The following is a 12,854-nucleotide window of genomic DNA, read 5'->3' as shown; positions in this document are numbered from 1 at the left end:
CATTACTGTGCAACATCTCTACACATGCTAGCTTTCTGAAAAAAAAAAGTTTTCTTCCCATGTTTCCAGCCCAGAAACTGCTCATCTTTAAAATTTCATACTAAAACTAAAAACTTTGAAAGCGGAATACCTCGCCATCTGCACAAAAAAACAAAACAAAAAAACTGCTGAAATTAGGCATTTGAGCAAAGCCTGGTCACAATCTGTAAATCATACCCTCTCCTGGCAGAAAGACTTATTACAGCATTAAAGCACCAACACAATTTCTCCACAGGGAAAACTCGCTGTACCTTTCCCATGATGAAAATACCACAATGTGCATGTGAAAAAAAATAAAAAATAAATTCAAAAATAAACTGACCCCACATTCCTCAAACACTCTACTTAGCAACTTGATAATCTTTTATTATTTGCAATGTTTCATCTCTCCAACATTTTCCAGTTCGATGCTAAAGCATTTAATTCCTTAAATAATAAAGAGCAAAAAATATTTACACTTTTTTTCAATAAAACTAATCAATGGATCATTGCAAGCACCTCTTACCATCTGGAAGAAAACAAATGTTAAATACAGAGAAACTGCCATTTCTGTTGGAAAAAATAAATGGCATTACATCAGATTTTTGAACTTTTAATTTCTGAAAATAAAAAAAAAAAACAACAAAAAACATTTCCATATGTATGTACAGAACGCTCCTGAAATGTGTTTCCACTTTGCAAGTAGAAAAGGCTTTAGGATCATTGCTGTCATTTCATCAAGTTGATTTTTCTATATGCTTCAAGTTTTAATGATTTCTCTTAAAATTCCACCGCAGGCTTGCTCAAGTGGGGCTTCCACAAAGTCCCCCATCAGTTCTTCAAGAGAGGTAAGACACAAAAGTGTGGGCTAGGAAGCAGGACAAGGATGGCTTAATAGGAAGCATGTTGGACCTCCACCTCATCCAGCAGCACTAAGGTCAAAAAAGGTCAAAGTCCATCCAAGACCATCATCCTGAAGTACAACAGGCCCACCCCTTTCTAAAGAATACAAGAAGCAAAAAAAGCTAAATACAAACGCTACTCAAATTTCATTCGTCATTTAGAGAATTCATTGAATACTACGCTCATGTATCGGTCTCTGTGGATTTAAAAACGACTCCTCTCACCCGCACATGAAAGAAAACGCCTGTAAGAGCTCAATCTATGATCCAACATTACAAACCTAAAAGACATGATCGCAGTCACGCTCTCTACACAACATATATGATGCCATATCTGTCATTGCATATAAATCTATATTAACATGTAAGAGCAGCGTTGGTTTGTACTTTTTTCCCCAAGAATTTCTCATTAAAAATAAATGACGATGAACTGGTAACACGTTTGAGCAGTCCTGCAGATTTTTTTTTCTTTTTTAATTTTATTGTTTTTGGTGGACATTAGCCACAATAGATATAGAGGGCGAAAGAAGTGAATGAGAAATGATTGTAGTTAATATCTGTCAAGAGCCACCCCGAGCAGATAAGATTGGCTTTATGAGGATCAAGTTCAACTTGGTTGTCAGACATCCTCCTCTCATTAGTCCCTGGCAGCAGATTCTCTCCAGTGCTACCTGGGCTAGCAAAGTTCAGGATTAGCTGTTGTCAGATTCGGACTCGGCCTCGCGTAACCAGGTGAAGAAGGCAGTGACGGACTTCAGAGCCACACCCTTCCCCAGCTGCTCGGCTGGGTCTTTGCTGGACTCCCATTTGTAGAAGGCTTCCTCTTTAATCACATCCTCATCGTACAACGCATCGAAAAACATGCGCAGTAAATCTGGGCAAAACAGAGACAACACTTATTCAGCTACACTTGTATTCAGCAAGAAAGTATTAAATTTAGCAAAAGTAGCGGTAAAGACTTTTTTCCGCAGGAAATCAGCATCTCAGAATGATTTCTCACTTAGCAAGGAAGTATTAAATGTAGCAAAAGTAGCGGTAAAGACTTTCCCGCAGCAAATCAGCATCTCGGAATGATCTCTCACTTATCTGGAGTAACACCGTATTTTTCGGACTACAAGAAAAAAACAAGTCGCACTGGACTATAAGTCGCATTTATTTAGAACCAAGAACCAAAAGAAAACATTACCGTCTACAGCCGCGAGAGGGCGCTATATGTTTTCAGTGTAGAATACAGGAGCACTGAGCAGCATAGAGCGCCCTCTCGCGGCTGTAGACTGTAATGTTTTCTCTTGGTTCATTTCTCTTGTTTCATGTCAAATTAATTTTGATAAATAAGTCACACCTGACTTTAAGTCGCAGGACCAGCCAAACTATGAAAAAAAAAAGTGCGACTTATAGGCTGGAAAATACGGTAAATCACAAGAGTAAATTTCATCTAAACAAAATGTTAATTATTAGTTTAAATCAAACAAACAAAACTGTGCATAAAGATTAACAATAAAACTTTAAATACTATCATTAATGCAGAGAAACTACTGAAGAAAAAAAAAAACACTAGTCCTTTTGGGCATTAAGAATGCAATTCCACCTGTGCATGTGACTGAAGAGGAGGAAGTGTATACAAAAAAAAAAAAAACTCACTGGCAGGCTGCTCCATCTGCACCATGAGAGCCTGGAGAGCATAGAGTGCCTGCAGCTCCTTCGTTTCATCAGAGAGGTACTTCTGCAGCAGCTTGGCCCTTTGGGTAAACTGCTCCACATCCACCTTGTAGGGGTTCTCACCTATAACAGTTCATTAATGCACACAATTAACATCAAATACAAGTCAGTGCAAGTTCAGGTCTGAAGTCAAAAGTGTGGGAAGTGGATTGCAACTAATTGATTCACTCACATATAATGGCAGACTGACACACAGACATCATCAGTGCCCGCACAAACTGATTGGAGCTCATCATTTGCTCATCTAGGTTGGCCTTTAAAGGAAAGAAACGCCAGTCTTTACATGTCCCATTTGCATAATGTTATACCCATAATGCAGATCGCTGCAATACCTCAATGTTTCATTTAAGGACCTAAAGATTAAAGAGCCTTGAATCACAGCCAAAGCACACACACTTACTTCTACCCAGTCATAGATCCTCTGGTTGTTGGCTTTTTCCTGTAACAACCTGTCCAAATGTTTACTCAGCTCCTCAGCAGTCAGCTCCTTCTTACTGGGCTTCTCAGGCTCCTCACCCAGAGTGAACTCCATTTTCTGCAAATATAACATCTCAATGACCTTCAGGCTCACAAAGACATATGCATGTGTGTATGTGTGTGTGTGTATAATATATAATAAAAACATATATAACATAATATACATATAATAAATTTCTCGAATACAAAGGATCATCATAAGAATAATATCATGGGAAACAAGTTATGATGATTACTAAACTTTAAAGTATTCTTTTTTTGGTGCTGGCAGTAAAAAGATTTGAGCACAATAATATTCGTGCAATAATTTGTTTTACATATACATTTAGAAATTATGCTGACCCTGTCAATACAATACAAAGTAGCTTTTAGTACCTGCTCTGTAACAAACTTATTGACATCCTCATCTTCAGGCAGAAAGTCCTTCCAGCTGAGTCCTGCCTCCAACCACATCAATCCAGCTTTTTTGTGGCTCTGAGAACATTACGGAGAGGTCAAAACATAAAATAAAAACTGAATCGCAATATATGCACATGCTTCATGAGCTTTTGCCACAGAATGATACTTACCAATCCTTTGCAGAGAAGGTTAAGTATTTCAACAAGCAAGACTGCTGCTTTGCCCAGAGGGAGAAGAGGTTTGGACACTTCCCTGTGGATGATTTAAAAAGGTCAGATGGTTTCAGTTGATGGTATATAATCTTTGCATACAGGTATCTGAAAACCAAGGTTCAGTGGCTAACCTGAAGAGCTGGCCCATGGGGATGCCTCCCTCCTGCAACATGGGCGTGATGATCTCAGCCAAGTAGAGCCAGATATGAGGAATGTCAATAGCCATGTCATCTGCTATCTCCAGAATCTCCTGCAGTCTAGAGCGGGTGAAATCAAACTAAATAAGTGCACAGCCACAAAGAAAACATTTATTTTGAGTAGAAATCAGGAATCAAGCTAACTGAAATCATTTTAGTCCTTATTTAACTTATTTGATTAAAACTAAATCTATATAAATATAGTAGTCAACATTCAAAGTTCAAAGTTGTTCTAAGACAAGAACAGGTATTGTTTTGGTTTTAGGACAACTTTGATGAACGGTTTGATCTACTTAAAGATAGAAAAAAAGACCAAAACATAAAAACCAATAAATACAATAGTGTTTCCCCACAGACTTGCACTATTTGTGGTGGCATATATGCAAATTCATTCTCTGCCAGGTGGGAGAGATCGAGGTTTCCTAGGTAACCGCTGTACACAAAGCAGCACTCCGCTCACAAACACTGCTTTATCAGACATTACATGCAAGATTAAATGAAAATGACATCAACATTTTCTGAAGATAGTCGGTTTCCCTCAGAAATACAGTGATTAAAAAATAAAACTACGGGTTTCGATTTTGAAACGTGCAGTACTCAAGTCAAAGTCTTGGAAAATCTAGTTGTTGCAGTCAGTTTTGATACGGTGGCATTTCCAATAAATCAATGTATGGGAAACACTGAAATAAATAACGAATAATATATCTGATCTGCGAATAAATATTGCACAGAATAATAAACTATGAACTCACCCCTTGTAGTACTGCTCAGGAGGTAATATTCTAGCACTAACAAGTTTCTGAAACAGCATGCCCACGTGCTCTCTAGCGATGGTGCTGCGCTCCAGTGTGGACTCTATACCGTTCCGTACAAACACGAAGAGCAGAGAGGCACTGTTCAGCTCCTGCACACACTGCAACGCCTCCTACAAAACAGTACCATGAATAACTAAGTGGAAGATGCCAGGGAGAAATTAAAGGTTATTTTCAAAATGTTTTCTGGGTCAATAATAAATATGTGGATGTACATACCTTCATGTCATTGATGTGGAGATACTCTTCAATGATGGATTTGGATTTCTTGTCCAGCTCATCCTCGCTCAGGGCAGGTTTGGCCTGAACAGGTGGTGGAGCAGCAGGAGCCGACACTGGCTTCCCTGAGAAACCCAACCAGGTGAAGACTTGATCAAATTATGAACCATCAACTCAAAGATCTGTACTACACAGTTCTTTAAGACTATCAACTCCTACCTGTCTCCTTGCTTCTATCACGCTCTCGACTGCCACGATCGCGGTTCTCTGTCATGCTGGACACACGGCGTACAGAATCCGGTGGCCCACGGCTGTCGCCTCTTCTACGCTCCTCATTTTCACGGCTGAAGCTGCGTTTGGTGATGGCCTGACGGGGCCTGTCGAGGCCTCGGTCCCGGTCTTCCCTCCTACTATCGAATCGGTCAAAGCGATCCCTGTCTCGGTCACCGCGATCTCTATCGCTACGGTCCCTACTGGAGCTGTTCCTGCACAGCAGATGTGGAATTACAAATTGTGTAATATTACATGCAGCATTGATGTAGTACTTGTTTGCCCAACAAAACAAAAACAGCACTACAAAGTTACCTTTGAGGTACTCTACGATCAGAGTCAAGTGAAGAGGATGATGACGAAGGGGGTCCTCCAGACTGCTGCAATGCAGAGAAGCGGTTGAGCGTGCTTGTGGCCGGTCTTCCCGGGTCTGCATCAGATAAAAGGACAGCATTAGACTTGCATTTACCATAAAAACACTTACAACCATTTCTTTAGATTTTCTAAAGAAAATGAGTGATGCTTGCAAAACGCAAGCTAGAATTTTGAGTAGGGCTGGGTAAAAAAAAAAAAAAAATATATATATATAATCTTCATTATAATTTTTACTGTTCTTCAGTGTTTAATTTATTGTCCATGACAGCCACCATTTAAATGTTTATATTTAAAAAACAAATTGAAGTAAAAAATATTAGAAATGTAGTACCATCTGGCTCACATTTTACAACGTTAATCAAGACAATTTTTTTCCCTTTAGAAAATTTGATATGTTTACCTGATATCCAAAATAATATCGAATCGGGAATCAAATTGCGAGCTTGTGAATGAGAATTGAATTGTGAAATTTGTGTCAAAACCCAGTCCTAATGTTGAGGGTGGTTACTATGCTGTTGTTAAGATCGTTAATAGTTGTTTCTACAATGTTCTGTGTGGTTAACAACTGGCTCAAGACAAAAAGAGACCACCAAGTCTCCAAAACACTATGATTCCTAGTAGGGGTGCTCCGCTTGATCAGCTACTATCGGCCGATAATCATGTTGGGATGTCTTTAAAAAGGCAGATCTCAAAAGAAAAAAAATTTCTCAAGCTGCTGATGCTGCCAAGAGAGGTTTGGCATGGCATGCATCTCAGTCTCGGTCCGGTGCAGGTGAAATAATTACAATAGTGAAGGTGAGGTAGGTACTTTCATATTTAAAACCTTGTGTAAGATGTAATTTCACAAACAGTGTGAGTGAATCACCCCGCACGCTCTCTCAAAATATGCAAATGGCTTCAAATCACCACTTTGTGTCTATAAATTAATAAAGATTTCAATGCAAAAGGCAGTAGAGCTGACTGTTTCTGTCAATGGTAAGTTTGTTAATGTAAGAAAAGTAGTTTAAATGTTTTGCCACTTGCTTGTGCAACTTCATATATAAATCTAGTAAATAAAGTAAATGCAAAAGTAAAAGGTATTAAATATTGTGCTGCTTATTGTTTAAACATGTCAGTGAAAGATTGTATTATTGGACGGTGTAAAAAAAAGAATTGCAATGCTGAAAAAGCATTTTCAGTGACAACGTTTGGATTTGAAATCAAAATAATGGATAAATGTTGTGTTTGTGGTAAACAGCCATGGATCAGTAGCAGACTCTTGTGTGAAAGCACAGTCCGTGATGCTTCACCCTCTCACAAGAGTCACCTAAGAGGGATATTCCCCCCATTTTAAAAATGTAATTCTGGCCTTGAATGTCTAAAAATCCTGACTGGTGTATCACTTTAAATATTTATAAATTATTAAAAGAACGCTTTAAAAAGATCGGTATCAGCAGATACTGCTTTCGGTGATCTGCCAAAAAAAAAAAAAAAAAAAGTCGGAGCACCCCTAATTCCTAGATAAGACTCGTGTCCCAATGTCAATGTATAGCAGTTCTTCTCAACCAGAGGCCCAGTCTTGTGTCTTCATTTATCACAAATCACCAGTCTATCTATCTATAATTTTTTTTTTTTTTGCCAGTTCAGTCGTCCACCACAAAAACACAATTATGATTTAAAAAAAAAAAAAAACTTTTACTAAAGTCACATGATTTGAGGCATCACTCATGTCCACTGCCTTGGTAAAGCTAGTAGTGCTATTAAAACTAGCAGTATCTATGACATTAATAAAGCTTCTCTGTGCTTTGTGAGGTCCAAGGTTAATAAGACTGGGTGATTGCTTACCTTGCTCTCCAGTGGGCTTGGCCCCTGTGCCTCCACTGCTCCCTTTACCCCAGCTACCCCATGAGCCCTTTCCTCCAGGGGCCAGCAGCTGGTTACTGAAATCACCAGGCTGAAGAAGAAGAAAAAACAGGAGATATATGGCTAAGCACATCAAATAACTGAAATCATTATGCTATGAAAACATGTAATTTACTAGAAGTCACATTCTAAAACAGAAAAAAACCCATCACAAAGCCTCACCTTAGTAATTTTACTGAGGCGGCTGGTGTCAATCGGTCTGCTCTTAGTGGTAATAGGCACTATGTTCCAGCCCTCATCTTGGGTCTGGCTACCACGGCCCCCAGAGGAGTGCGGCCCACCACGGCCCCCTCGACCCTGACTGGAGTCCTTCTTGGACAGCAGCTGTTGCTGTACTTTGACTTGCTCTCTATGTTCTTCCATCTCTGCCTCTTTATGAATCTGATCGATGGTTTTGGGGCCCAGATCTCCTCTTCTGGGCACCCAGTTGTTCTATGTGACCAACACCATAAACACAGTTAAAAGAATGAAGATATAAAGAGTAAGAAGTACTGAAACACACCATATGTGTTTTAAGAAATGTAAATGAGGTTTCTGACCAACACATGTGCAAATGCCATTGTTACTAAGAAAATCTGCTACACCAAGCATGTGGTTACCTTTCGGAGGTCCAAAACATCCTGAAGCATGAAGCGGATTCTAGAAGATGTCTTCTTCTCTTTAATGATCTTCTCCATTTGGTGGAAGTACTGATCCATTCGAGGCTGCAGACAATAGAGTGGAATAAAATCTGACTGTAACAAAGTAAACGGCTATAAAATTCTTTACAACAGAAAATATACTTCACGCAAAAGGAATGTAGACCTAACATAACTGTGACGCTCATAATCTGATGGGTATTTGACTGGTCAATCGCAGAATTCCGTATAAATACAAATAGTGCTGTACCTTAGCTTTCTCAAAGTCTAGATCTTTTCCAATAGTGGAGAGCAGCCGGCAGAGGCACTCTAAACTCTCCTCATCATGGTTCTTCAAGAGCTTGACAATGCAGTCGTGCATGATGGGTTCGGTCAGCATTTTCAGCTTGAACAGCTCTCCGATGAACTTGATGTTTCCAAGAGACCGTCTACGTGCCTTGTCCTTGGCTTCCTCCAGCTCCTCCTTCAGGCGCTGACGCTCCTCATCCTAAGGTAAAAATAAAAACTGCTTTAATTTCAACAGAACCATTTCATACAACTTGCACGGAGTTGATGGTTCCCAAATGTGTCAAGACGTCACCTCAGCGGAAGCATCCAGCTCTTTCTGTTTCTGCTCAAAGATCTCGTCGTCATCCTTGTCCTTTTCAAACTCCTTCTGACAACGATTGAGTAGTAGTTTACGGAAATTCACAGTGACTCCCGGTTTTTCTGAAGTGGGGACTTTAAGCTGGAAAAGCAAATCAGTAACGATATTAGAGCTGAAACAACGAATCGATTTAATCGATTAAAATCGATTATTAAAATAGTTGTCAACTAATTTAGTCATCGATTCGTTGCTAAATAACTTTTATTTGCCGTAAGCGGCTCATTTCGTGCATATTTCAAATCTGCGGTGACCAAAGTGTGGCAGTAATGAGCCACCGGAGGTTTTACTCAGCCAGTACAGCAGGAGAAGTAGCGAATAGCCAATAGCTGGCCTTGTTTTATGTCACGTGCTTCCCGAGCAGCGTCTCTGCAGCCATAGACATCATATGATGTCTATATGTCTGCAGCATTCAGCGTGATGTGGGAGTACTTTACTTTGAGCCTTCAAAAAAGAAGAGTAACCTGTAAACTCTGCTCTACTGCACTGTTTAAGGGGACGTTCACATATCGCTTCTTTTGCGCGCTCAAGTTCGTTATTTCCAACACCGCACCGCATCGAGTTAAAAACATTTAAACTTTTCAGAATGCCGCAACCGCACCGCGGGTCATGTGACAAGAACTAACCAATCAGCTTCATCCTTTCCCGTAACAAAGTTAAAAGCTCAGTCAAGATGAAAGGAACAGCTGATCATAGTTGTATATGGATTTCCATTTTGAAATAAACTTAGTAGCAGAGCTACTGCAAGCGATTTATTTGAGCTGCAAATCCATTTATCCTTTGCTGAAATGCCCGTGTCTTCAAGGAGAGAGCACGTCATGGTTGCTTAGCAAAGGCAGACGCCTCAGGGGCGCTTCTGTGCGAGCGCTTTGGAAGAAGGAGAAAGCGGCGCGCCTAGTGTTTTCCACGCGTTTTTAGGAGCGATTTGTGAACGGCCCCTAAGACTTTCATTTGTGCAGATTCTCCAGTACAATATTGTTTGCAAATGTTTAGTCGTAAAAGCTGATAACATTGCTTTTTAACAGTTAACATTTAAAGCTTTACAAACATGTTCTGTGATCAGTTTGTCGTTTACCAGTTCAAAATTCAGTCGTGCAGCCTAATTATGACTGAATGAGAGAGGTAAATGTAGATATTTGAAATGCACTTTTTTTTCCTAAGTATTCACTGCTCTTTTTCACACAGCAGGTTTTTTGTGTGTGTCCTATTTTTTTTTCTGGACAACTTTCTGATGGATTTTACTTTAAATTGTGAGTTCCATTCAGGTTTCATGCCATTGGCACTTTTTTTGAAGGATTGTTTACAATTTCACAGCAAAAGCTATAAAGCTGTTTCCCAGTAAATAATAAAATACAATGCACTGCAATTTTATTCTGTTTTATCCTTATTCTTCGTGAAAATATGTTCTGAAAGATTCCTTAATAAGCTTCGTTCGGGATGTTAAACTACTTTAGGAGCTCTAAGGACTGCCATGGTGAAAACATTATTTGAAATCTCCTTGTGAAATTTGCTAGAGTATGGGTCAGTGTTCTGATTGCAGAAGAGTTCGACAAAGGATTACTAACACAATAAAACAACTCCAGGTATATTTTTGATGAGGATATGACAGTGCAAAATGGTTAAAATCTCTTAAATCTATGCTGAATGATAAAGACCATTTATTAATAATTTACTTGGGGGAAAAAATGGGAAAAACTAAAATATAAGTACATAAACCGATTAATCGATTAATCGTAAAAATAATCGACAGATTAATCGATTATCAAAATAATCGTTAGTTGCAGCCCTAAACGATATTTCAATTATTTCCCCATGTACATTTCTTAAATTAGCAATTCAGCCAATGTTGTCATCAATTACTCCAATGTGGAGTAATTACTCCAAAAGCTCAAATGTACCGAACCAATGAGGATTGTTTACACACATCAAACAAAGACGATGAAGCCTCAGTTAACCATATTAGAGGAGCTCTACATGTAAAGGCTCAATTTAAATGAGTTCATGATATAAAAAGGTTGAGTCTCTTCAGAAGACTTTGATTAAACAGCTTGCTTAATTTTTTTTGCCATTTGTATGTTTCGAAGATGAACTAAAGTATTATGGATTTGAAACAACATGAGTCTGACAAGTGGATAGTTTACTAAAAGATGAGTCATCTACATTTGCAACTGCAGAGATGACAAATCAATCAATGAAACATTTCTGACAAACACTTTCAAAAGCTCATCAGTTTCTTAAATCAGTGGCCCAGACCGGTTGCTCAAAATGGAAGTTATCACTGGAGCGTACACATGAAAGCAAACATACAGACGAACGTTACTCACCCCCATAAGGCAGCGGCACATGTTGGCATAAGCTACAGAGAAGTTGGGTTCGGAAATGGCTTTCTCGAAGATAAGGTCAATGACACCCTTGAGCCTCTCTTCTGTGTCTATGGTGAGCTCGGTCACCTGCTTCATCAGCTGCTGGAACATCTGTGGCGTGAGCTTGTTAAGGACACTGCGTACGCGGCGGAACAGCTCCTGCGTTTTCACAGCTTCTGTCTCTTCCTCTTCCTCCTCTCCTCCACGACCTCGGACTTGCTTCTTCACTGAAGGAGTCCAAGCATTCTTCGCCTGGTTGAGTTCCACATTGTCTTTAAGAGACAAGCTGGTGATGATCTTGGGGTTGCGGTTCATTTGGTCTTTGCCCCGACCTGGCTGAGGGCGCCGTGCAGACTGAGAGGAGTGCAACTTTTAAAAATAAATGATCGATCTCAACATACAGCCACATTACTTATAACTGAATTTTGAAACATGAGAGTAAAGAAAGTCAACTTACCGGTCCTCGCCCCCCTCCTCCCGATGACTGTCTACCCAAGTTAGCATATGAAGGAGTGAAATCAGGCCCACTGTTCATCAGACTCCTGGGATCCAATGGCCGCAAGGGGGTTTTATTTGCCTGTTGTCCAAAACGGTAAAGAGCAAGAGGGTGATTATACTTTTTAGCAAGAGACCGCACAGGTTAAACCAGATAGAAGCCTCACCTTGTCCAAGACAACGTCACTGATGTGCGGCAAACCCTCTGGCTTGTTCATGCTTGCACCAATGAACTGGAAGCCAAGCAGGAATTCTCGATCATATCGTTTCTTCTCCTCTGGGTTGATGGGCTTCCATTGCTCTGTAAAAGGAAAGTGAAGTGAGAAAAAAAAATAAAAATAGCAAAACCGGTCCAAAAACATTTAGTATAAGACACTGTGAATTTGCCTTGCTCAAACAAAATAAAAATCAAAGTCTTGATGTATTATGTACCAGCTTTCCAAATTTTTTGTTTTTTTTGCATTCCCATCAAATGATATCAATTCAAACTGTTTTTTTTTTTTCAATTTTATTCACTGCTAAACACAAAACAAAAATATGATGAAAGTAGTTTTAAAATATAGTATGCATCTCCAAAAAAGATTATCAAAACATGTTAAATGCATTAATGTAAAGATGTATATTTAAAAGTATGTGATAAGTGAGACAAAAATCCAACTTTGCCATCACAGATATAAATTCAGATTTTAAAATGTATAAATAGTACATTTCACAATATTACAGATTAACTTTTTTTTTTGATAAAAAAAAATGCAGCCTTGGTGAGTAAGAGATTATTCAAAAACATTTAAATCAAAAACTTTTGAACGATAGTGTATTTACAGTAAATCACTATAAATAAAAGCGCTCTTATATTGCTGTAATATAAAGGCTATATATTATTAATATACAGGATTAACTATCAAATTACACCCAAATAATCGGACTTCTAACCTTCTTTATATTGATACTTCTGTTCCACAGTTTTAGACGCCTCGGGCTCAGTATTTTCTGTGTCAAGCTTGTCCTCTTTGTCCTCCCAGGTTTCGTCTGACTCTTCAGCTGGTGGGGCAGGGGTTGGAGCAGGGGAAGGCTCTTCCTGAGAGACCTCTGGCTCAGGAGCAGGCTTTTCCTCCTCAGGCTGAAACAGATACAGAAGATTTATAAATGCACAACTGTACTCTTCACAACAGTCACAGAAGTCCTACTGCAATAAAGCCAAGATGTGCCATAT

At 39.2% G+C, this 12,854-nt stretch overlaps 1 protein-coding gene and 1 non-coding gene across 3 annotated transcripts in view; both read right to left on the bottom strand.

Annotated features, from left to right (window-relative positions):
* Positions 1–381: 381 nt before the first annotated feature.
* Positions 382–12,854, bottom strand: part of LOC132096660 (eukaryotic translation initiation factor 4 gamma 1-like) — a 30,700-nt gene continuing 18,227 nt past the window's right edge. The window contains exons 12-31 of one of the 2 annotated variants that reach the window (XM_059502154.1): positions 12,575–12,761; positions 11,809–11,942; positions 11,604–11,723; positions 11,108–11,515; positions 8,721–8,867; positions 8,391–8,627; positions 8,102–8,206; positions 7,665–7,934; positions 7,425–7,533; positions 5,541–5,655; positions 5,175–5,440; positions 4,956–5,080; positions 4,677–4,849; positions 3,859–3,984; positions 3,686–3,767; positions 3,492–3,590; positions 3,040–3,174; positions 2,812–2,893; positions 2,562–2,702; positions 382–1,794 (exon numbers count right to left, since the gene is read on the bottom strand). In XM_059502154.1, coding sequence (XP_059358137.1) covers positions 1,613–1,794; positions 2,562–2,702; positions 2,812–2,893; positions 3,040–3,174; positions 3,492–3,590; positions 3,686–3,767; positions 3,859–3,984; positions 4,677–4,849; positions 4,956–5,080; positions 5,175–5,440; positions 5,541–5,655; positions 7,425–7,533; positions 7,665–7,934; positions 8,102–8,206; positions 8,391–8,627; positions 8,721–8,867; positions 11,108–11,515; positions 11,604–11,723; positions 11,809–11,942; positions 12,575–12,761 — 3,243 coding nt within the window. In that variant the 3' untranslated portion in view covers positions 382–1,612. The remainder of the gene's footprint in view (positions 1,795–2,561; positions 2,703–2,811; positions 2,894–3,039; positions 3,175–3,491; positions 3,591–3,685; positions 3,768–3,858; positions 3,985–4,676; positions 4,850–4,955; positions 5,081–5,174; positions 5,441–5,540; positions 5,656–7,424; positions 7,534–7,664; positions 7,935–8,101; positions 8,207–8,390; positions 8,628–8,720; positions 8,868–11,107; positions 11,516–11,603; positions 11,724–11,808; positions 11,943–12,574; positions 12,762–12,854) is intronic. The other variant, XM_059502155.1, reaches the window with a different exon arrangement.
* On the bottom strand, positions 11,006–11,067 carry LOC132097029 (small nucleolar RNA SNORD66). The gene has a single exon (XR_009422636.1). It is a non-coding gene; the product is annotated as a small nucleolar RNA SNORD66 (small nucleolar RNA).

The sequence above is a fragment of the Carassius carassius genome, chromosome 20 (assembly GCF_963082965.1).
Source record: "Carassius carassius chromosome 20, fCarCar2.1, whole genome shotgun sequence".
Taxonomy (NCBI): Eukaryota; Metazoa; Chordata; class Actinopteri; order Cypriniformes; family Cyprinidae; genus Carassius; species Carassius carassius.
Note: the sequence above shows the minus strand (reverse complement) of the source record. Positions and strands in the feature narration are given on the sequence as shown.